The sequence below is a fragment of the Fopius arisanus genome, unplaced genomic scaffold, assembly GCF_000806365.1.
Source record: "Fopius arisanus strain USDA-PBARC FA_bdor unplaced genomic scaffold, ASM80636v1 scaffold00008, whole genome shotgun sequence".
NCBI classification, from domain to species: Eukaryota; Metazoa; Arthropoda; class Insecta; order Hymenoptera; family Braconidae; genus Fopius; species Fopius arisanus.
Window position 1 is genome coordinate 252,934 of NW_011887747.1, and position 24,440 is coordinate 277,373.

The following is a 24,440-nucleotide window of genomic DNA, read 5'->3' on the forward strand; positions in this document are numbered from 1 at the left end:
AATAATCCGTCTGTGCGTTGTCTACTGTTGGAATAATAAATAATGCATTATTTTTCAATGCACGTTTGTAACAGGTACGTAATGCATTCTCACCTCGTACGATATCCCTCGTACGATAGAGTCTCATATACACTCAACCCCTCGATTGTTCCCCCTTTTTCCATATTGAAGAATTTTCAGCGTTACAATGCGTATTTAAATAAAGACCGGAGAAAAAAATGTGAGAGCCACGGTGAATGTCGGGGCTGAGTTGGGGACCCGGATTTAATTGACGATGAATCAACTCGCATTAAGTCAATGACAATGTCCGTTTGCTTCAACACACTCGGCTCGTAGTCCACTCGTTTCAATGAACAATTTCACTGCTTACTCCCCATGTGTGATTCAACACCCGATTCAAAATTGTAGAGTATCGATCGCTGGGGCTGTCAATTGGGGTTTGTCAGGCGGAAATTTATCGGCTCTCGATGTGCCTCAGATTAGAGGAATCAGCTGGCTTCCAAGAGGTACTCTTTCCCCTGGGTAATCATGGAAAATCGTATTTTTTACCTCGAGCTAGGGATACTCAATGAAAGATACAAATAAAGCTTCTGCCATTCTGTGTATTCTATTTTAGAGAGTAAAATATTCGTCGTCGGAGCGCAAGTAAATGACATTTCGTTTTATTGAAGTTGTTAAAAATTGATTGACTTTTTCCTTCTCAAATTATCGCACGTGTTTGTCAGACATCTTCACAGGAACTGAAGAAACGAGGGCCTTACTGAAAAAAGGGAGACGAGTTTGAGAATTCAATTTCCTTTCCACCTTTTGTAGCTGTGGAAGTTCGACTCGTCAGTTTAGAAAATATGCAATAAAACGTATTTATAAAGTGAAAAAACACATTCTAAACAGTTCCAAAGCCATAACATTAATAACATCGTGAGAACACCATCAACGAGAAGCATCATATCTCATGGATTAACAAAAAATCTGGCTAACAAAAAAAGAGGAGGGAGATGAGTTGAGAGGAAAAAGAAAGAAAAAAGAGGAAAAAACCTAACGAGAAAAAGGTTTTAACGATTTTCAACATTCCCACAGTTAAAGGCAATATGTGACGATGGATAGACCCGTCGAAAAACACATGAAGCTTGCGTACTTTTCCCTCGTTGCATATTGTACTGGTAACAGTCTCGTTATTAATAGCTACTGCGCATTATCGTTCATGCGTGGCCGTGCGAGAAGTCAGGAGTCACTAATCTTCATGAATCAAGTGGCGATATGCGTTTATTTGGTATATATACAGCAGCGAGTTAATTGCCACTTGTACTGTCATATTTTGTTTCGCCCACGATCGCATTAAAATGCCACGGTGAGAAGAAAAAAATAATGATAAAGAAGTGAAGATTTATTCCAAGTGTGAGGAGGAGAGAATGATAAAGAAAAAAAAAAACAAATAATGGTGATAAAGGTGGCCAGCGAGGTCGATAATACTAATTCTCAACATTTTTCCATGATAATGCGAGGACGATGCCTCCTAACGATATGCATATCCAAATGCGTAATAGCGTCCATCGAATTGTGTAGTCATATTAGTGGTAGGGATGAAGAGATAATGCAACTCGAGATGCTTTCACTCCAAACAACTTTTTTTTCCTCATTTTTTGTTGAAAAGTTTGGACTGGTGTGAAGGATTCGGTAGGAGTTTGAGTACATCACAAATTAACACAGTCGGTTTTATTTTTAAATGATTTTTTAATAATTTTTGATAAAAAATGATATAAATCGGGTACTTAATAACAAGATAATAAGTATTATAAACAAGGGGACTAAATACAAATGTACAATGGATTTTTCCTTCTCATCATTAAAGTTAGTCGTTAGCACAACTTCTTTTCATTTTGTTATTTATAGTTTGTAACTTAATAAACTAGAATCGATAACTTAGAGACATTATTTTTTTTGTTGTTTTTTTGTGATTTTTGTATATAATGAATAGTTTTTGCCATCTTTCATTACATTTTTTAAATGATAAAATCTGTTTATATACCAGTTTAGCACGCGTTCACTGGTTTCTATTGAAAAATAAAAACGAAACTGAATTAATTGATTAATCGAATCATCCATTTTCTTTCGTGAAAACAAAAAATATATAACGAAGGGATTTGTTACGGAAGAAATAATAAAGAAAAGAAATGAGAGAGATAAGAGAGGTTGGGAGAAACAGAAGAAGGGGAATTGGGAAAATCATAATTGTGAGGTTGATTTTAAATAATAATAATTAAAGGAAAATCACATAAAAGCGCAAAAGGAAAATGTGAACGAAACAATATAATCCCTCAATATTATTCTTTCTCTGCTAACGATAAGGTGAACCCAATGACAGTCCTATAGGCATTGCGAATTTTACAGTGTGTAAAAATATTGCTACGCTCTGTCAGACGTTTTTCTTTAGTCACTTTTCTCTTTCATTATGATTTCTTCTTTAAATGACTCTGTTTATTGTTTCATATTCTTTCATTTTACTCGTTTCTCCATTAAATATCGTAACTCTGTTTGCAAAAAAATAGATAAACATACGCCAATCATCTGTTCATTATTTTCTCTTTATGTATGTTTCATTATTTTAAATAGAAATGTTGGCTGTTAGGACAGTAACCCCTCAGTCTCGCTGAAATAATATTGCACTTTGGTGGATTTTCCACATTGTAGCTATATTTTTCCCATGTGAAAGCAGTCTGTACATTTTTATAATTGCTTTCACTTGGCAATCAAATCGCAACTCCACACTTCGAAATCGAGTGGAATATATTGCAATTATGCCATCAGCTGACAGATACCGAGGCTTTCGGTGAATTATTTCGGTGAAATGAGTGTTTCACGCTCAAGTGTCGCATATCGAAATGCGGAGATGGATTCGTTGAAATAGCAAGGACTAGTTAACGACATAATTTTCTCATTGAAATTACAACACCACGTTGCACATTCTGCGAGCAAGAGAGCTACCGCCACTTAGCGCAAAATTTCCATTCTGCTGCATCTATAATTTATTGTATCCAAAATATCTCAACGATGGTGAATTTGATTTGATTTCCCAGTTATGGCGGATTCTATCACTTGATTCTATGATGGCATCCAGAATTACGAGAAATAAGTTTATCTAGAATAAATAAATGGAGGAGAACGTAAAATTTGCTCATCATTCATTAATGATCGCGTTGTTTGGGTGAGCCAACGTTCTTTATGCTGCACGGAAAGAAAAAAAATAGGAATAATTTTATTTTGGCTCCTCCCCCATCGGCTTTCAATTGGACATATATACATACTAAGAATTTGTTAAAAACTACTACACATCTATCCGTTTATCAATCATATGACTTTTAAAAATTGAAAATCCTAATTGTAACACGATTTGAGTATCATTTGTTAGAAGTGTTCAGGCTGATGTTCACAATCAAGTGGGGAAAAAGATAAGTGTGAGGGAGAAAGGGAGAAACGTAGATACATCTTAACGTATTTGAGCATAGATTTAACTCGTCAATGAATTCAATCGAGTTTATTTGTCAAAATCTGAATGCGTTCTCTAGTGAACACTTCTTAAGATGATACTCTTTAATAATAGATGATGTGAAGTTGGCGCGAGGAACGAAAAGGTACTCATCAATCCGTAAATTGATATTCGGAAGCATCAGTGACGATTTTTTCTAATTCTAATTGTCAGAATCGAAACTTTTTCACTCCTCGATCCAAGTCAGCATCGTCAACTCATCAATAAGTTATTATTATTTTTCTGCTATTGTACTCTTTAACACCGATCCAATTGTTTATTCAATGATTCTTTCCCACTCTCTCAATAAATCCAGTCGCTCTAACGATAGTTAATTGTTCGTAATCTCAATGAATTTCTCTCTCCACTGCTCCTACATTTTCTTCTTGTTCATGTATCTTCTATTATGAATACCATATAGACTATGAATAAGTATGTTTTTCTAATCACAATTCGCGCAAATATGTAGTTTCACAAGGACAAGTAAGCCACAGAAAGATGATTTTTTTTAGTCTTTTTTCAAGATTTTTTTCATTATTTTTCCTTACGTATGTTTTTATACTTAATGACAAACATTCTTTCGATATTCGATATCTTATGTTTCTTCTAATTTTTAATTTGCAAAAATTTATCAACCACTCAATTTACATTAAAAAATTCCACCCTTTAATTCAGCAGACTTGAGTCGCTTGTACAATTTTTTTTCTCAAATGTTTTTGGCACCCAAAACTCCTAAAAATACGACAATCATTAGTTAATGAAAAAACCGCCATTCGTTGCAAACCTCCAATACCAATCTTTCTCCCTCCCTACCTTAATCTCACAAATGTGCTCATAATTTATGAGGAAAAACAGCAGAAATTGCGCCTCACCGTCAACGCTTCGTTAAAATCACGTACAAGCGTAACATAAAACAACGACTTGAGGATTTACTCTTTTCCATTTTTTCCATCCTTCAAAATTTACCTCATTAAACATTTATGAATTATCAATTCGCGATCTACTGGCCATTTTGCTAATCCATATTTGGCTTATCCGAGATTAAAGTTCCAGCGCAATGCTCTTCCTTCGAATATCGAGTGGAGCAAAAAATTAAAAAATAAAACCAACAAATTGAACAAATTGAAAGTAATGTATTAAAAAAAATTGTTAACGTAATAAAATAGGGGAGGATACGCTTGTGGTTCAGCCTGCAATAAAATTGATATGTCTTACGCCCAAAAGAAATTTCCCATCTCGACTATTTCGTGTTCGTCAATTTTCGTTCCACCAATGGCAGTATTGATGAGCCTTTACCCGTGCCTAAGCAATCAATAATCGGGACGTTTCATTCTGTGCAATGGTCTGTTATGATCTGATTCAACAGTTTTTATTCTCCATGTATTGTTCCAGAAATATTCACAGCCTGTATTTGTAGAGGTTTTCTTTCAATTTTAACTATCCACTCACACATCGCTACATGTGCAATACATTAATTCCTGTTATTAAACGGGATAATTACGTTACATTCTTTAACTGACTCGAAATCATTTTCAACCACAATCTGAACCCGCCTTCCCCCCAAACCGCGATGATTAAATGTGATTGTTTCATAGATTGTATTTCTCTGTTAATTTTCCATTTGGATTTTTTAACTCCTTATTTCCATTTGTAAATAGACGTCTAATATTACTTTGTTATTCTTTTTTTGGCCCTGTATTTAATTTTGTACAAATGTTCCTTCTTCAAAACCAGAGTGATAGGCACTATTTTTGTTTCATAAATTTCTCCATTTTTTTAATTAAATCATCTCTAAACTCTCATTTCCCTGTCTTGAATATCCCTGAATCGAGTTACCCAATGCCTCTCACCTCCAAATTTATTCTTAACATTTGCCTCCACTTTGCTGAAACCTCCACTCTCTTATTCTCTCGTTTATTTCCTCAATAGTTTAATGGTCGGTGCTGTCACGAGTCTAATAGTTCAGATAAGAGAAATTAATTTCCGTGTGATGTGCAACATTTGACTGCAAATGAGAACTAAAAAAAGTTAACATAACGCGCTGAAATAAAAAAAAAATAAGAAAAAAAAACAAAAAGTAATAGATAATAATTGCGCCTAAATAATAAGGAAATGGTAGTGGGTGGCTGGTATTAGTGTGATAAGTGAGAACGAATAAAGTGTTCATTAATTCATTAATTATTTAAGTAAATGTAAAGAACATGAGATCAAAGTTTGATAATATAGTTTCGTCATCCGGATACTTCACTCCACGCTCTCTTGAATTACAGAATAGGAAGAATAAAGTAAAATAATTCTACAATCATCATAAAGAAAAATTCAAAGTTGGATTGATGAAAACAAAAAAGATAATTGAAATAAATAATTGTCGACAGAGTTTCGTCAAATAGTTTCCCTATGATAACCATAATCCATCAAACACTTATCATTTCTACAATAATCATGAGAATTCAGCAATTAAATGGAATAAGGAAATCTCCACCGGTTAGAGCTACTGAGAAAATATCGACAAAAACGATACTGAAAAAAAAAGAATTCGCAATTCAAAATCATGATTATTTCAATTTACAATAAGTTTATTCACCTTCAAAAACAAGAAAAGAAACGAATCGTCTCACGTATAAATTAATAACACTTATCTCTTCAATCCACTTAGCTCACTGAATCATTACCACTCCAAGGATTCCACACTTGTTTTGCCAAGGAAAATTCAACTCTCTCTCTCTCTCTCTCAATTGCCAATAATTCCAAAAAAATTGTTTCATCAATCGGCTCCAATCATCAGTATGACTTGAAAAAATCCGCACAACGTACATTGTACGGCACAAAAATCCACCGTCCATGACGGCATCAACATCCTCTCAGTACTTAAAACGTAGGTTTGCTTTCTAAGGAGTGTTATATATTACTGAATATGCATCTACCGATATACACAACAGAGGAACTAAATTTGGCTGGTAAGTCCACGGCCCGAGAACAGAGGGTGCATCTATCACTCAAATCGCCTCTTCATCTCCTACTTTGCTGTCAACAAAATACTTGAACACACCCCTTGTCCCCGATTGCCACAACACTTGACTGCCACCTAGCCCTCACTCCTCCCTTCATACAAATATCCTTACGAAACTAGTATACTACAATACATATACAAAAACGTTTTATTTATACTCTGAAATCGAAGTAAATAGGGTATAACTATTGTACAAGGATGACAAAATTCTCGCGCGTGAAGAAGATAAATCAATACGAGTCCACATTGTATACCTCAAGATAATCACTAGATTTATTTATCCACTTAATATTTTTTCTTTTTGTTTTTCAATAATTTCTCTGCTTGTCGAGAATTCGGAAGAGAAACCTCGATGGGAGAGTACGACGGGGAGGGCAGTGAATGGACTGGGAACTCTCTCTCTCTCTCTCTCTCTCTCTCTCATATCCCCTGTTTGTTTCCTCATCACCATAAAATCGGAAGTATCCCGAGTGAAACCCGCGGAAGTTCATTAGTCGTGATTTATCATCGAACTACTGAGTACTCGAGGACAACTGGAATCGTTACCGCATCTCCTCACCCACACCCTCGTCGTCGTCTCAAAAGCTGCCCCACTCATTGTTTAGACCAATGTCTGAAAGCATATCAGTAACGTCTGGTGTCGATGTGAATTCAAAGTGGGAGTCACTGCTCGAGCTTGCCGTTTCAAAGGTATCAAGACTCGACATATCAATGTCCAAGCCAGGTGGTATGTGAAAGAGATCAGTAAGTGAATCAAGATCAGCTAAGCTGCCATCTGATCCTGTTGGTGTGTGCTCCTCAATTTTAATCCCTTGGCTACTGACAGAATGTAAGCTTGGTAGGATGGCATTGGTTGACTGGGCGCTATCCATGGGTTCCTCCTTGACAATCATAAAGTTATCGAGATGACAGTTATTGTTGGACGGACATTGGAAGTTTCTCGTCAACGTATCCATCTCCGAGTAGCTACGCATCGAGGATAAAAGCCTGTCACTCATCGTGAATTCGTGATAATCGAGGTCCGACGCCTCCTGCTTTATCTTTCGTCCAGTTATCATGCCCGGTGATCCACCGGGTACACTCGTCGTTGTCACGATACTCGTTCCAACACAATCTGAAAAGTTATCCTCGTAAAAGCTCGCCGATTCTGGGGAGTCCGGTGTATCGCAGGATGGGCTACTTGGTACTTTGGCAGTGACAATTGGTGGTACTGGTGTGTAGTCAACTGGTGATGGCCTCTTGTCCAGTGCTAATCTTATCTTGAGCCTTGATACTGAATTCGTTGCTGGATGTGTCTGAAGCCTTTTAACGGGTGATTGAGTGTTGTTGTTCGAGTCATTTCTCGATTTTGGGGATACTGTTGGTGTGGCTATTGTTATCGTCGGACTCGTTGAGGCTGACGATGGTGATGATTTTTTCGATTTCTTCACGTCTTTTATTTTTGGCGTTGTTGCTGGCTTTGTTGTCTTTTTCCTTGGACGATACTTGTAGTCCGGGTACTCTATCATGTGCAATCTCCTCAGTCTCTCAGCTTCCTCGATAAATGGCCTCCTCTCAATCTCATTCAGGGTCTTCCAGCGCCGTCCAAGACGTTTACTTATTTCAGCATTGTGCATGTCTGGTTGAACTTCGCAGATCTTTCTGCGCTCAAGCTGAGACCACACCATGAACGCATTCATCGGTCTTTTTATGTGATTTGGATTGTTCTTCTTAGTCTGCAACAAACAAAAAAAAATAATCTCCATTAGTTTCTCAATGCTCAAAAGTTGATTGGATTAATCATTAGATCTATGAATAAATATTCAACTAATTGCCAATCAATCTGAGTGGCTCGTTAGTTGCGAGCACGGTCAAACCAGTATGGTCGTGTTATTTCCGGATGAGAATGTGGGCCAAGGGATCACCTGGTTGATTTGACTTTTATAAAGTTCAATCAATCCCGCAGCTTCACCCTCGTCCAGATTAATTACCGGGCTTACCACCTCCCGCTGGTATGTTCTCTTTCATCGCTCCCACCACCAAACACCTGCTGGAGGATCAACGACCCGCGACGTAAGATTTCTAAGAAGCAAATAGAGGAAAAACGGAGAAAAAAGCATCCACGGATACCCGAATAGTGGATGAAGGAGACGAGTGAGGATGGCGCCAGCGTCGCGGCGCCAGTCAGCTGATCAACTTGATCTGACTGTATGCAACTGGCGACTGTCCGTCGCGACTTCACTGACTAGTTTAGTGTGAAGAGTGCTTTTGATGTACTCGTCTTTCAGTAAACGAAGACGGTATACCATTCTGCACTATCTCGTGTGCCATCGCCGTAAATTCGACACAAGGGTATGTCAGTTTTTTCCATTGCCCCCTTCAAAAGAAAAAAAAACTCCTTGCGTTATATCCCGGAAGTAATACAAATTGCAACAATAAAAGGTCATTGTCTTGGGGCTTTCTTTCTCCACTAATTCTCGGTATTACAGAAGGAACCGGGCAGCGTTCTCACGGCAACTTTTGTCACCTCGTGGAAAACTCGTCACGCAACCACCGGTGTAAATATAATGCCTCTTCTTTTGACCATTCTTCGAGTCGTTCATTCGTACTACCAGGACAACCCGGGAGGGAGCATCGGATAGAACGAGAAACTATAAAGTGGCGGAAGATGCACAACGGTGCAAACCACAGTAATGGGGAAACGCGCACCGATTACACAAGTGGGCGAGAAGATACAGAGTGACGCTTTTGTCCCATTAACTCTTGAGGACTTTCGATCCATCACTGCATTACGATGCAACTCGTTCTTCATCTCATCCGCCCTTCGAACCCCCGTTTTGCCTCACCATGAATGGGTACGAACGTTGGGGCCAAGGTCGTTCAGAGAATTGCTTCATTCAATTTCCCAATGATAAAAAAAAATCGGAGAATTGAAAAAAATGGGCCCATTGACTTCCAACCTTTTTTGTCGTCCACACAAACCACTCAAACATGACTCACTAGATATTTCATCTATTGTCAAGCCCTGCCTCCGATACTCATGAAAGCCAAGCAAAAGTCGTTAATGATGAAAAGGTGGGGCTGAATAAGTTGATGGGATTTCCTAAATCAATTTGATATCACGTTTTATATTCTGCACCCGTCGGGTTTCAAAGAAAAAGACGGGTTTTCCCTCTTCTACATTGTCACCCCCGGATAATCCGTGTGCAACAGTTGCCTTGGGTTGCAGCCATACAGTAGACACTTTTTACTACTTTTTTTTTGTTATCTAGAGCAGTACGTCTGAAGTCGAGGTTTTCACACCCATGAAACTCCGGGTTGGCACCTGCGTCAACTTTTCTCGTGCGCTACTCTCTGATACGCATCGGCCCTCTGTCAATCCTTGCTCGTAAAGGGGCATTGCCACGTTAAATCATTTTTTCCCCCTCTTCCTCCCTTTATAAACGCTTTTCTATCCCTCACCAATAGGGGAACTACACCAACAAAGTGTCGGAGGTGCGAAACTCTAGGTCTTCATTCGATTCCGCACCCCTGGTACGCACAATAATGCCATCGCGCAGTCTACCGCTGAGTCACGCTTCAATTCAACGGATAAATAGAAAGATAGGTGGAGATAAATGCCCAGCACTCGTGATCATAGTGCGTTTAACTTTACGATTTCAAAAAAACAGGACATGATCCAAGAGCCAGAGTGCTGATTGGGGCTTGTGAAATGAGCGAGGAAATAAAAGATGAAGGAAACGGGTGAAGATAAGTGTGCCAAGGCGAGTTAAGTCCGATGAATCTTTCATACTGATGGACCCACCTGGTTCACTCGGCATAAGTCAATATGTGCATTAGACGACAATGCGCAGTGATTTATAATTGATCAGAATCCGACGCGCCAGCAAGGTCTCACACATTAATAATCACTCCCTCCCATGGTTCAACCTGTCTTTGTTTTTTTTCCCCTTCTCTTCACCCCAATGCATTCTGACGTACCCCACCAACTATTCTTGGGTATTTTTTTATTTAAAATGGGGAAGGCAGCAACATTCTAAATCCACATACCAACACGTTGTCCCAGTTCACGCTACTCTTTATTACACATGGTCCCTGATTTTTTTATGACCTAAGAACATCAATTGTTTCGCAACTTATAATGACAACTTCTCTCAAACTCTACGTTTCTGGGCCTTTTTCTTCGTATTATTATTCTTTTTTTTCACAATGTCGATACCATGAGATTATCATACTAGATGAGGTCGGCCGGTAATAATTTTGTACGATAGTCAAGTCTTTCAACAACTAGGAAGAACTTTTGCTATCCATTAAAACTACCTACTGAACGTGGGCTTTAAATATTTCAGGTGCACACGTTGCGTGATGCTACTGACGTTCGTACTGTTCTCGTTTTCAGTTATTCCCGTTGTCATTCAAGTTCGATAATTGAGATTTACTGTAAGACATGCTGCGAAATGATCCATTAATTTTATGAGAAAAATGCCACCAAATTTGACGAGGTTTACCGTTTCTTCACGTGTATTTTCTTTACGAAATATGACAACTTTATGGGTGTCACGTGACATCATATTTTTTTTCCACAACGGGATAAAATTAATACAATAATACCAATCGAAATAAAATGAATATTTTTATAACATTCAATGGTGAATAGGATTGAATTTATGTGCAACTCGGAAGAAGGATACGTCACAAAGATATGAGGATTCATTATTTTGGGATTGGAATTCCTTAATTCCCGTTACGGAAGGCGGAAAAAGAATAAAACGAAGGCTAAAACCCAGTTGAGTTATGCAGAACCGCACGCATTCACGTACGCACAATTGATCCTTTAGACCGTTGTCTCGGTCAAGACACATTAAAGTCTCGCGGCGTTTAATACTGGACCCCCGAAGGCCATGATATCGTGTTTGAGATGCAGGCCTGTCTCTCTATGCGACCTTAGTCTCCTCACTTCCGTCAGCTGCGGGCTAATGGTGAATAATATATAATCACACTTGTTTCTCCTTTTTTTTCCATCACATTTCCCAGTGTTATTTTTTTCTTTCATTACCCATGTCCCGCTTTTGGTACAATATCAACGGCATGAAAAATTGCACACCCAAATCGGGTGGACTACTCAACTCGCCAAATCCGTCGACCAGTTCTTTCCAGTCTCTCTCAATGGAATGCTCAATGAGAATAATCCCAGTGGATTATTCATCATCAGTGCAATGGCTCGGTTTTTTTTTTCTTAAGTATTTATCGGATATATTTGCGAAAGTTGGTGAAACGGAGTTGCAGAAGGCAAGCCGGAAGGTGTCAATGAAGTATAGAGCGAGTTAACCCATTGGGCCCGAACTCAAGGATCATGACGTTTGCACACGCAAACGAATGTCAAAGTGCTCTTGGTGCTCTACTCTGTCGCTTCCTAGTAGGTTTAACACACGTCCCTGAAAACACGGAATTGTCATTTCGCAATGGCAAAACGTGAGAAAGCTCAGCAATTTGATTTTTATTCCAAGCATTTTTCTTTGACCCGTTGTACTTGAAATGTCTCACATTGTTTTTGCACTTCACTGGGAGAAGTCAAAGTCGATGTACATGTAGGTGAGATACACGAGCCAAGTGCAAATAGAAATGAAGGGACGGAAAAAGGTAAATGGACAAATGCGCTCCCGTGACTATTGTTGCGGTAGGTTACACCGGAAATGGTAAAGCGAGCCTATCGCGATTACCAGGGAAAATTACAGAGGCGACAGAGTCTTAAACGGAAGTCGTATAACTGCTTGGTTGTGGGGTATAATGGAGTGATTTATCGGTTTGTCTGAAATTGTTTTATGAAGACAGAAGCATGGGCGAGGTGAGAAAAATGAGGAGGAAAAGGATCTAAATAATTCAACGATTTTGTTTTTTTTATACTCTTATTTTTCAAATTCCTCGCTCCACTCCCCTTCTACTATCGACAACAATAACCTTGAGCCTCGGTTGGTTAATTTTTTTTTTATCGCCAAAAGAGAAGCGGGGGAAATACGAAAAATACCGACAGCCATAAAAGCGATAATTCGAAATTAGTCAAACCTGTTATCTCGGAGTTGCGATCAACTTGGGGACTAATCAGTGCGAATAGCAGCATGAATTGCTCTCCGCCGTGGTGTAAAGAAAAATTATGGAATCATTTATCACCCGGAGATCGAATTCTGGTGGAAGACCTTGGAGTCACACGAGCTGATCGATTCGTCATTGGTCGCTTCTTTTGTTCTCCCTCTGAGTTTTGTATCTCAATTACCAGACGAGTGTTGAAAAAAATAAAAATTCTATTATCATAGTAATTCCACGTGAAACCAATGGAAGACAGAGCGTCGAAATTAATCGACAGTTCTACCGATAAATTAACGAATCTCGTTACACTCGGACCTTGAATGAATGATTTGTAGAGATATCCTGCCAAGTTCACGCCAGTTGTCGGAGTCACTGAATCAACGCAAACACAGAGACAATGGTATGAAAAAAAGAGGAGGGTAAGGAAAAATATCCCGATTGTATTCCAGTGTTTCGCCTGCTTTCAATAATTGTGCGCGTGCATGTGAGAAAAGAGGCAATCCTATTATTCTTTTCACGACGATGTAAACACATAAAACTCGCCTTCGTACCGCACGCAAATTACCATATTCACGCGCAAGATCAACGGTGCATTATATTATGTATAAGATTACAAACCCCGAGTCATCAATCGCTTTAGAGTTTAATGGGTGAATTCTGGTATTTCTCGTTCTCCCACTCATCAAGTGTCTTTCAATCTAATGTCAACGTGACTTCACCGTTCATCACTGCCACATTGCTCGAAAATTCCCAGGTCAATCAAGTCGACGCTAATTGCAAACATAAGTTTATGGTGAAAATGCAGTGATGGAGGGGTGGAGGAAAAATAAATAACTGAAAACGTTATTTTCTCGGAACAGTCATACGCGTTACTGTTTAGTGTGTGAATGGTGTCACGATTCGACTTATTGAAATCAAACGCGGATCACAGAGCAACAGTGGTACTGTGTATTACCAGCTAATCGCCCGTTCTCTCTCTTTCGAGGCCTTGAATCCCTAATCGTTCATTTTTTTTCCATGTGCACCTCAGCAAACTCGCCTGAATCTCTAAAATATAACCGGCAAATGCTGAATACACGATTACCATCGTCGACTGTCTTTTTCCACAGAGATTACAATTTTTCTCACCTCCACCATTCTCCCATCTGTAGCAAAAATAATGAAAAATGACTAAAAAAAAAAAAAAAGTCGAAAATGATTGAGGGAGAATTCATGTTGTGATGATGTACCAACGATTATTAACCACCACATCGATACCCCATAGGGATAGAAACCAGCACCGGAGAAATTGAGGGCTTAAGGGAGCAAAAAATGGGAGGATGGAGGTCGTGCATCGAGGCAGCAAAAAAGCCTCCAACTTCGTGAGATGTACTCTCTGGGGATCCTCTTGTGAGAGGATCGATTTTCTTCGTTTCTCTCTTATCGTTAACTTCTAACCTAACAGTAAGGGGTGGGCGGTTCGGTTACCATTCTCTTTCTTTCTCTCTCTCTCCCTCTTCAGCATTTTCCTTGACCGACTAGCGAATGACTTTCATCCGTAGTTTCATGTTATACCCGCAACTCGCAATACCCCATGGAAGATCGTATACCCAATATATACCCGTGCGCCGAACCGAGCGTGACCGAGGTAAAAACACCAAGGTATTTTTTTACTTCTCTGTCCCTCTCCTTGAATCTTTATTTTCTTTTTTCTTTAATTTTCCCTCTTCCCCGCCCTTTATTTTCATCACTCTTCTTTTATCTCTTTATTATTTTTTTCCCTTCCTCCATTTGTCAAAATCTTGGCCCGCCGGATATATACTTGGGAGGAGTTATGGTGTATGTATTGTGATGCCCTCGAGAGAAGAAATCTACAGCAACTTCTCCCAACATATGGCCGATTCCATGATTACCATTAACCACACGAGTGGCTTGGTGCAATACAAATTTCCTGGCTCTTCAAATGGGTATTGACTATAATATTTGCCTCCAAGTGGGTCAAAGGTATTAGTAAAAATAGGTGAAGAAATATGTTATTTGCTAAAATAATTCGGCTATTTTGTTTTTTAACGCTGCGAAGTGCACCATTATTTTGCCGGTTTTGAGCAACATTGAAGGGGCAATTACCGTCCTCTAAACTCATAACCATAAAAGGCCTAAATAGAGTTATTCCGAAGTAGTTTAAATTTTTGCACAACATGATTTGACCATCGAAAAATAATAACAATCTCAATAAAAGATACTCAACGTAATTAATATCAGTTTAAAATTCATTCAATTTCCCTCTAAAATTGAATACTCAAAAAACAAGTGGGAATTTCAGCGAAACTAATAAGCGAACGAGAAATAATTAACACCGAACAAGCGTGCGCAGACACGGGTACGAAGAACAGAATAAAGAGATGGATATAAAATAGAGAAGAATGCGATGAGATTGAGAAAAAGAATGGAAAATAAATGACCCTCCCCTCCCGGTGAACAGAGAGGAGTGATAAAAATGAGAGAGTGATATAAACCGCACGCGTCTTTCGCGCGCTCTCGCGCCACCGCCCACACTCACGAATATATACTCACAAACACATAGTTAGAACTATGTACAATCACGAACAGCACAGCTCGAGAAACCCAACGTTCTCTCTATTAACAGTTTGAATATTGCAGTGCGTGCAATTCACATTTGCGACGTGCGCTGAGCGTGATACTATGCAATATACGATATACGATGTACGTATTTAGTGGCAAACAGAGCGATAACTTGTCCCATATCTCCAACCCTTTGCCCTCTTCCTTCTTTTCCTCTTTATTTTTTCTCCGTAACCTCCCACTCCACCCCGTCCAACCCCTTCACCACCTGCTGTCCAATCTCACACCCGAGACTTGGCACCCACCCCAGGATACATTTTTCACACCTCATTAGCGTTCATTAATCCAGGGAGTTTTAAATTCGTATTAGAATTATAATCGTAAAGCCCTGCATGAGAAATCCTCCACCTCGCGGAAACTAGCAACTTTAATAACATCTTCAGGGCTTCAGTGACTTGAAAATGCTAATTTATCGTCGCATTATTGAGCATTAAATCGCACCAAGTTTTCATCGCACCAACGCCCACGTCACTCCTCCATCTTCGAATGAATGAAGCAAAAAAGAAGAAAAAAAAAACTAGAGACATGGGAATAAAAAAAATCTCCATCGTATGAAAAATGATACTGCGCGCTATGGAAACACTCGCAAGTTCCTGCTGCAGGCAATTAACGATTCAATAATTATCCACGTGAAATATCCCTGTAAGGTGATTTGCTCGAATGCCAGATTATGAAAATTCTTCACGAGTGAAAATCTCGAGATCTATTGGGCGTTATTTTTTCCGTTTTCACGAATTTTTATATCCTTTGGCATTAGGTGATGTTAATAAAACGGGATTCTCGTCGACTTGAACTATTATAACGTTATACAACGATCACAATCCAGAGAATATATTGGAAAAATCCCGTCGAGACGAGACACGAGGACGAGAAGTCCCCGCAAAAGAGAGAGACATGATGTATGCGAAGAGGAATAAAAAAAAAACGGAGAGGAAAGTCGTGATTTTCCCACGATCTGACGGCGTACGCGCATGGAGTACCTATCAGATGTGATCTAAGTGCCGTACATTTTTGCATCGATCGAGATAATCTATGGCCCCTTAACGATACTCAACTTAACTCGCTCAAGCCTCGCCTAACTACACGCAAACACACCCCTGCTAAGTAACGTCCAACTATTATTTCTCTTTTCCCTCACGTTTTTTTTCCACTCCCCAGTCTTTCTTTTCAGTGCCGCTTCTGTGCCACGAAAACCTCCTCTTCTCAACTATTTCTCACTCTTCATATCAGTTTGAATTTATCATAGTAAAGTTTTCCGACAGCTTTCAACAAGTACCCAGGAGGGTTTCAGCCAAGGCCAATATTAATGTGAAAGACGATGTGGAAATATTGTGTGTCAATTCTCACTTGCCCCTCGCCCGGGGGGGTCATCATTTTCAACCATTGATTTCTGAGGAAAGGACGACAAAAAATTAGACGAAGGCCCTACCAAAACAACTTTAACGTGTCAAAGTGCTCAATTGAAAATGCAAATTCATATATAATGGAAGTATTTTCAATTGTCTACACGGGTTCAGTCTAGAACGGTATCAATCGAGATGTGAAAGTTTTCCCCTATTCATATGGACTATCTTGAAATATCTTCAATTGATCAATTTACATTAAAAACCCGATATTAGAGAACAATCTCAATCCATCGATTTTCGATTGATTATTCTGATTTACACCATCTCCGGATTTCTAGAAGGGATCTGGACAAGAATTCTATCGATCAGTTGGAAATTCTTCTAGATTCTGCAAAGTCTGAGCCACTGAGGTAAGCTTTTCTCGAACTTTTACTAATTTCAATTTGTTCATTGTTGATTATAGAGATGGGAAAAAGGTAAACAGTATACCTAGATGCTCGCCCTTCTCCTTCATAACCTACATCGATGCACGATCTCGCTCGGTACGACGACCGGTGTTGTTCTATCTAAAAGTATAATGCCCCGTTGTTAAAAGCCACCTATTAGCATATGCCGGCGTCTAATAAGCAACGCAAATCCGTCACGATAGATCGGAATTACGATGCCCTTGTCCCGCACCCCGTTTCGATAATTGCATAATAGCGTCATCAGGTTAGCATTTGTTTTTTTAATTTTCATCGAGCAGCAGCTGCATCTTCCATTGGTGTAAAGGAGAAACGAATTTCACACTTGACTATACTGTCAAGTTCCCTCGAATCATTGATTTCATTCCCTTGAATGAAATCAAACTCTTTCGATTTGTAATTCGCGTGTCTGGCGGCAGGAAAATTAGAAAATCAAATAGTTGAAAAATTCTTAAGCAGCAGTAATAAAATTATTGTCATCGAATCGAGACTATGCAAAATATGGTAAGCAATGCGTGCCAGTGGCTCGTGGAGCTGTAGAGAATATCGCGTGTACATGCATCACACGTCACATCCGCATCCTCCAGGAGGAGAAAGAGGAGAAAAGACGAGGGAACGGAGGAAGAGGAGGAGAAGGTTATGAAATATCAAAAACCGCATCGCTCTTAAAGGCGACCGCGCCATAAAACGTCTCATAATTTCACCTTTTCCCTCTCCCATTTTTGCGAGAAGAATATCATGCATTTTAAAAATTAATAAATTAAAGGGAATTGCTAGTTTTCCGCGAAAGTTACTTGATTCTTTGATTCTATATTGATTAAAATTAATGAGCATAATATCCTACGCATGAATGAAGATCGACTTTTTTAATTACTTCACACTAAAAATAAAGAATATTCTGGTAATTTTCCATTTTCAGGAAAATTCCGAAATACTCAATATTTCATTATTGGCGGCATAAATAATTAAACTGTCAAGTAAATATGAAACCCAATTTCAGAAAATTACCATGAAAATGAATTCATCGAACAGAAGGTATATAACGATAGTGGACAGGTACGAGGAATCGATTCGGTGAGAGGATAAAGCCTAACCTCATACACGAAAGCAAAATGCATCTCACTCGAACGATTGCCGCTCTATCCAAATGGCTGACTGTCTTGGGATGTCTTGGAATTATTGGTACAAAATGGGAAGAGAGAATTAAAAAGATCAGAGGTTTTCTTGGTCGGTAGGTTATTGTGTGCACCACGTTCGTCCTCGTTCCAAGCGATTATAATCGCTATCGCTATAGCTATAGCTACGTTAAACCCATGGCAAAACCCGGAGGGCTCTTGCCTCCAATGCTTTTATTTTTATATGCCCTCCCTAATAACCAGCTCTACAGTAAAAACAAGAATAAATAAAGTATAAAGGTCAATATTAATGAACAAACACAAGGGCAATTTTCGGGGGATTTAAGAATATCGCTGAATCATCTATGCGATATCGATTCAAGAGGAAGGCTCTACCTGATTTGAGGGTCCTCTGAGAATTAAAGAATGTGTTGCATGAATTATGATCATTTTTTTTAACCGACAAAATATACAAAACCAACCCTCCACCAATTTTTCAAATTTTTTCTCGAGCGCGAGAAATTGAAATGACGAGTAATTGAAAATGACTAAACATCCTTAATTACAGGTTCGTTGATCCCGTGGTCTGGTCAGCTGACCAGCGACATCCTGACCGATTGCGATAACTCAAAGTGGGGCAATGCAATCCGATGAGTGGAATAAAAATCGCAGTGATGATTATAGAGAGCCCTGAGATACCAGAGCATTTGCATCCGGCCTCTTCAGCCACGAAAGTGACTACAGCCATAACTATTATTTTTTTTTTCATGAAAAAAATATAAAAACTGAGGAGAGATTAATTCTATGTGAGAAAAATACGTAAGTAATGAATACAGAAGAGAGGAAATTGCGTGAGTCCATAGTTTTATGCACAATTATATTATAAACAGTTGTTGTACGTTGAAGGATTCCGCGATGAAAAGAAAATTATCGTTTTGCATGGGCGGAAGGAAACGCTTTCGACAAAACTCCATGAGGAGCGAATTGTCTTTCATTATTTTATCATTCACTTTTCTACAAATAAAAGAAACTCAAAATTGTGGATAAACATTAGCCGTAGTGGAGTGGTAATTTAACGATGCAACGTATGATGAAAAGTTGAAAGAGAAAAAAAAACTTTGTGGCTGGGGATTAAAAACGATCATCTCCGTTTCGTGATTATGAAAGTACAAGCGTATACACGATGGGGGATTAGTACTTGGGTGTATAAGAATCATGCTGTAACGCGGTTTGTAACGGCCAACGGTATTACAAAAGTGACAGTGAAATGGCGGCTGAGCGCACACGCGTTTCACTGCAGCCACATATTTTCCCTCAACTCGTAACAGTCTAAGACTAAGACCAACCTCAGTAATTATTATTTCACGGGCTCATGTGTCTTTTTTTATTTTACCATCCCAATTGGAGAAAAAATCCATCCCCACATCCCCGAGTCAAAAGAAACATGACGAGATTCTATTGAAAACGCGTGCGGAAACCACGTGTTCAGCCGGAAATGTTTCACGGAATTATATTCAGCTTTCTAAATGCATTAAATTCATGATAATTGCATATTTTATCGCGTCATTTAATTCTACAATACGCTGAGAATTAGTTGACGGTGAAAAATCCCCCATTTCAAGTGAATTGAATTTGTTAGGTGTTTGTTTTATCTCCTGACGAATGTTATTTACCGACGGCAAACGCTCGAAGTCCCCGCGAACAAAAAGAAAGAAAAAACAACAGTATTACAGAACCTAAAGATTATATATACACGATAACAAAAGTCTCAAAGCGCAAGTCAAAATCGAGTGAAACGCGGAGAAGAATAAAAAATACTGAAAAATATTGAACTGGAGAAAAATAAAAATAAACTCGTAACCTCGAGTGTGCAGCACGCTCTTGCATTCTATTTTATCCGTGGGGATCTTATCTCAGTGACATTGCCATATCTTCCGAGTACATATACGAGGGCACTGGTCTTTCTCAAGTGCATATCGACAAAACGCGAAGGACAGTTGGAGGGGGGGATGAAAAAGAAGTGTTTGAAAAAAAAAATATTTGAAACGTAAAAAAAAAGACGAGAACGAAAAACGTATAAGACAGAGCCGGTGATTCAACCGTGATAAAGTGTTGTTTTATTTTTACATCACTCTTGAAACTTCATTATGCATCTGCTTGAATTGTAAATAAAAAGAAATGAGATATGAAAAAAATGATAAACAGTGAATACAAATAGGGGCCATTGATGCCAAGTTTTTATATTTTTTTTCGTCCATTGGCTACTCAATAAAATTAGATACTCAATCAATTATGTTCAATTGGGATTTTGTTTATCAACAAGCCGCACAGTGAGGTACGCAGTTGCGGCATTGTATTTTCTATCGCTGTTGGATTATTGCGGCACTACGGTTCACTCGTGCCTGCAATAATTACCCACGATTTTTCCACGTGTGTTTTGCAACCTCCAAAGTGCACCCGGTGATTTTACACTGTTTTTCACACCCGTAGATCCATAATGCCTCGAATTTATGAAAATTCCGCGTCAATAATTTTAGTTCAACACTGAAATAAATCCCAACGACAATGTACAAGGACAAAAAAAATGCGAAGTTGAATAATCGGAAGTGCAGTGATAATGTCTAACTGTTTGTGAGAAAAAAAAATCAACAGGCCAATGTCACATTTGGTTAATGATTCGTGAATCCCGTACAGCATGTGATGGCACACAATTGAGGCGTCACACTTTACGAACTTAATTATTCCGGTCGGAACAAAAATTGGAATAAATTGAATAAATAATGACGACAAAAAAACTTCTGTTTTGGTGTTATTTTCACAGAGCCACCGTTATCCTCCAGCGCAAAAGTGCAGTAAAAGTCGTGGGATTGGAACGGGGCCGTAGGTGAAAAAGGAAATAAAAAATTGAAAAAAATATCAGAGGGCACTAATTTTGCTCGGTGAGAAAAAGAAATTGGAACTGAAACGAAAATTAGGGATCTCTACCCGTCGGCAGCGCGGACATCACACATACACGTTTCACTCGTACTAATCTCTCACTATACCGATGTCCGAGCAAAACTTCCAGGGCCGTCCGAGAATTGTTTTCTGCACGATTCTACACGTTTCTCTGTCCAGTGTTATTATTTTTTCCCTTATTTTTCATCATTCCCAACACAGACTATCTGAGCCGAGGGATTGCTCACTGTCACACGTCATCACGTGAATTTTTCACATGTGCCAAACGTCATTCACACTTTTTCACATTTTTTGTTCTGAATTCAATATTTTTTTTTCACTCTTTTTCCTGCTTCGAGCGTTTCAACGACCCCGGATAATTGTCGGTCTATCACACCCGCTCGAACGACATATTATACGTCCGAGGTCTCTGAACTCGTTCAAGGGTACTAATTATCCGGTGTTTCAAGAATTTTAAAAAGGGGGCTAGAAAAAAAATCGACCCAGTAAACAGATTTTTGTAATAACACGGAGATAACATACATTAGTTCTCTTTCGTTACTCGACCTTGGAAGTGAATAATTCATTAATCATTGAGACTTGTATCACGGACATCAGTGATTTGTTTTTTTCGACGGAAGTGATGAATATGAGAGAGTGAGTGAATGTGAAAGAATATCCAATATGTTTCATCGGACTATCATACTCCTTCGGGTAATTCTGGTGAAATGTGCGGTTTGATCGATTTCTATGAAGGAGGTGGAGTTCGAAAAAAGGAGGAACGAGTCAATTCGATTCGGGTTTCGGTTTCTCTAGTCTAGAGCGATAAAAAAATACGTGACCCGAGACGGGTATAACTGAGGCCCATTGGTAAAACTCTAGAATTAGAAGCGGCCATTAAAATCCAGAAGGGATAATTGGCCCTGAGGTTTCTCAAGTCGGTATCTTCTTTGCACTAGCGACTGGCAAATCAACCAGAAAAATAAATCACCGGGCAGACAATAATTATAACTATTTCCAGAGACAAAAAAAAACAGGAATTATTTGAATAATGATAGACGTGAGGGAATTTTGGGTGAAATACCAGAAAAAAAGGATTGCTCAATGTCTATAGGTGGTGAATGGGAGAAACAACTGGCAGAGGAGACTATTAAAAATCAACTTGATTGATTTTATCACCGATAATCCCAGAAAACCCGAATTCGATACTCGTCCGAAAGTGACCTCGAAATGCTTTTTCCACCGGAATCAAAACAAACGCTCGGTGATAGCGCAATGCCAAACAGGAGAGAAACAGAATAAGATGCCAAGAAATGGGGGGGAGGAGGGGGAGGCAGGAAGAAAGAGTGACTGGTTTCGTCGCTATTCAGAGGAGGCGATAAGCATCGAACTTGCCAGAGGGCTTCAGGGCTAACTGCCTGTCAACGAATGTTGCACAGTGTTTCTTTTCTCCCTTTTACCTCCCACACTCCTCAATTTTTTTTGTCATTCGCTTCACCTTCTCGATTACCAAGAAACCGAGATTTGAAATGTGCGAGTTTATAATGCGACAGCCAATGAAAAATATCATTCCCTTATGAAAAGGTAATCTGACATTATTTTAAAATCATTTACACGTGGCTTTTTATTCCACTTCAATGCACCCATGCAGTGATTGCTCGAGGGGACATTATTGTTTAGCACTGGAGGAGATATCACTGAACTTAAAAAGAAATTTTTCTCTACGGGTTACGAGCTTGGACATCACTTTTTTTCACCGATGAATATTTTTGAATATTATTTACCACCGGAAACAGGGATTTTCTCACTGTTCATTCATCAAATAGATTTTCGGGGGCAACTTGGCACACGTTTTTTGGGGATCCATTAGAAAATGTGAGGCTCATGGACGCACGAAAACTCGGCATTTTGCCCGAGCTAACACCCGGTGCTCAACACAGGGAAGTGAAAAGACGATTGTGGGATGGGAAAAAAAGACAATTACCTGAGTTGCGTCTGAGTAAGGTGTTGATGAATTTTTATCCACGAGGAGCGATCCAAACAGGGGCATCCCGGAATTTGTGGGACTGTCCTGCTGCTGGGGCACCATTTTATGGGCCGGACCACTTCACTCACGTCGATCAAATCACAAGGAAAAATAAAATCATAAAATTTTCACACTACGATTAATCAATTTCCCCAGGAAATCCACACTATTTGTCATTAACTTCTAACGAGAGTTCTACCACTGCTGGAGTTTCAACTGAGATGTCAATGTTTTTGAAAATGACCTCGTCTCAATCTGAGGAGCGCGGCCTGCGGCTCCAGGGTAATGTTGCCTCTCAATAAAACAATGCCTGTGTTTTGAGAGCTCCTTAAGAGATAACCACTCGTTCACTCTCTCGTCTTGTTTTTTTTTCTTTAGCCGCGGAGATATTTCTCTTCACTCTCCTCTTGAAATTATTCACTCGTACTTCGACAATGTCTGAGAGTCCTTGTAATATCACTGAATCTCCAATTCCCTTGCTCGCCCTCAAATTGCAAAACAACGACGAGCTCTCGACACTCTTCTTGCACGTCTCGAATTATTTTGACGGAGGTGAGTAGAATGATGAGTGTTCCTCCGATGGATTGAGATAAAGAATAATCAATAATTTAAACCAACGTACGAAGAATAAATACCAATTCACACAGCACGTTTTATTTAATATCGATAAAATTTATGATTTTATTTCTGGAATTCTCTCACGCTCGATTGTGACGGGGTGGCATTTTATAGATCCCGTCTGCGTGTGACTAATGATGCTCAGTGAACGAGCGCTCATGTGCTACTGAGTCGCGGTATTCAGAATGACTGAATATACACTAGTCGACTGGTGCTCTCGCCGCCGCATCAGCTGTGCCGCCACCTCATCCCCACCACCAGCTCGCCCCACGCGCATCACCAATCCCAGCCACCGATAAAACTTATTCTCTATCTTCTCTCTTTTCATCCCACAAAAAATCCTCTCTTTCTCTCTCTCACTGACCAAACCTATCAGCCACAATAAAACAAGTCGCTAATCGTATTCTACAAAATTCCACGTAGTTGTCACTGTTCGTCAAATGTTAAATTACTGCTTGCCCTTTTAAAAATCACCTCTAACGAAAAGTGTCATCATTTTTCTCCTCATAGCTCATAGTTTACGAAAATCATTTTTTCACAATCATAATATGCATATATTTTAAATTCAATGATCAATCAGAGAGTAGAATTTGTAAGCATTTCAACACACGGTAACAAAATAATTAGTCGGGTAATAATGTTTGTAATGATGGCAAATAAATATTTAGAAACATATATTAATAATTTTTTAATTATTTCTTGTTTATATGTACTTA

General features: G+C 39.0%; 1 protein-coding gene across 1 annotated transcript; it reads right to left on the minus strand.

Annotated features, from left to right (window-relative positions):
* Positions 1 to 3,517: 3,517 nt before the first annotated feature.
* On the minus strand, positions 3,518 to 23,910 carry LOC105273888 (transcription factor SOX-4). Its single transcript, XM_011316581.1, has 2 exons — positions 23,065 to 23,910; positions 3,518 to 8,248 (listed from the first exon to the last, which is right to left on the minus strand). Exons 1-2 carry the CDS (start codon positions 23,167 to 23,169, stop codon positions 7,112 to 7,114), a joined length of 1,242 nt encoding a protein of 413 aa, XP_011314883.1. The 5' UTR covers positions 23,170 to 23,910; the 3' UTR covers positions 3,518 to 7,111.
* Positions 23,911 to 24,440: the final 530 nt, after the last annotated feature.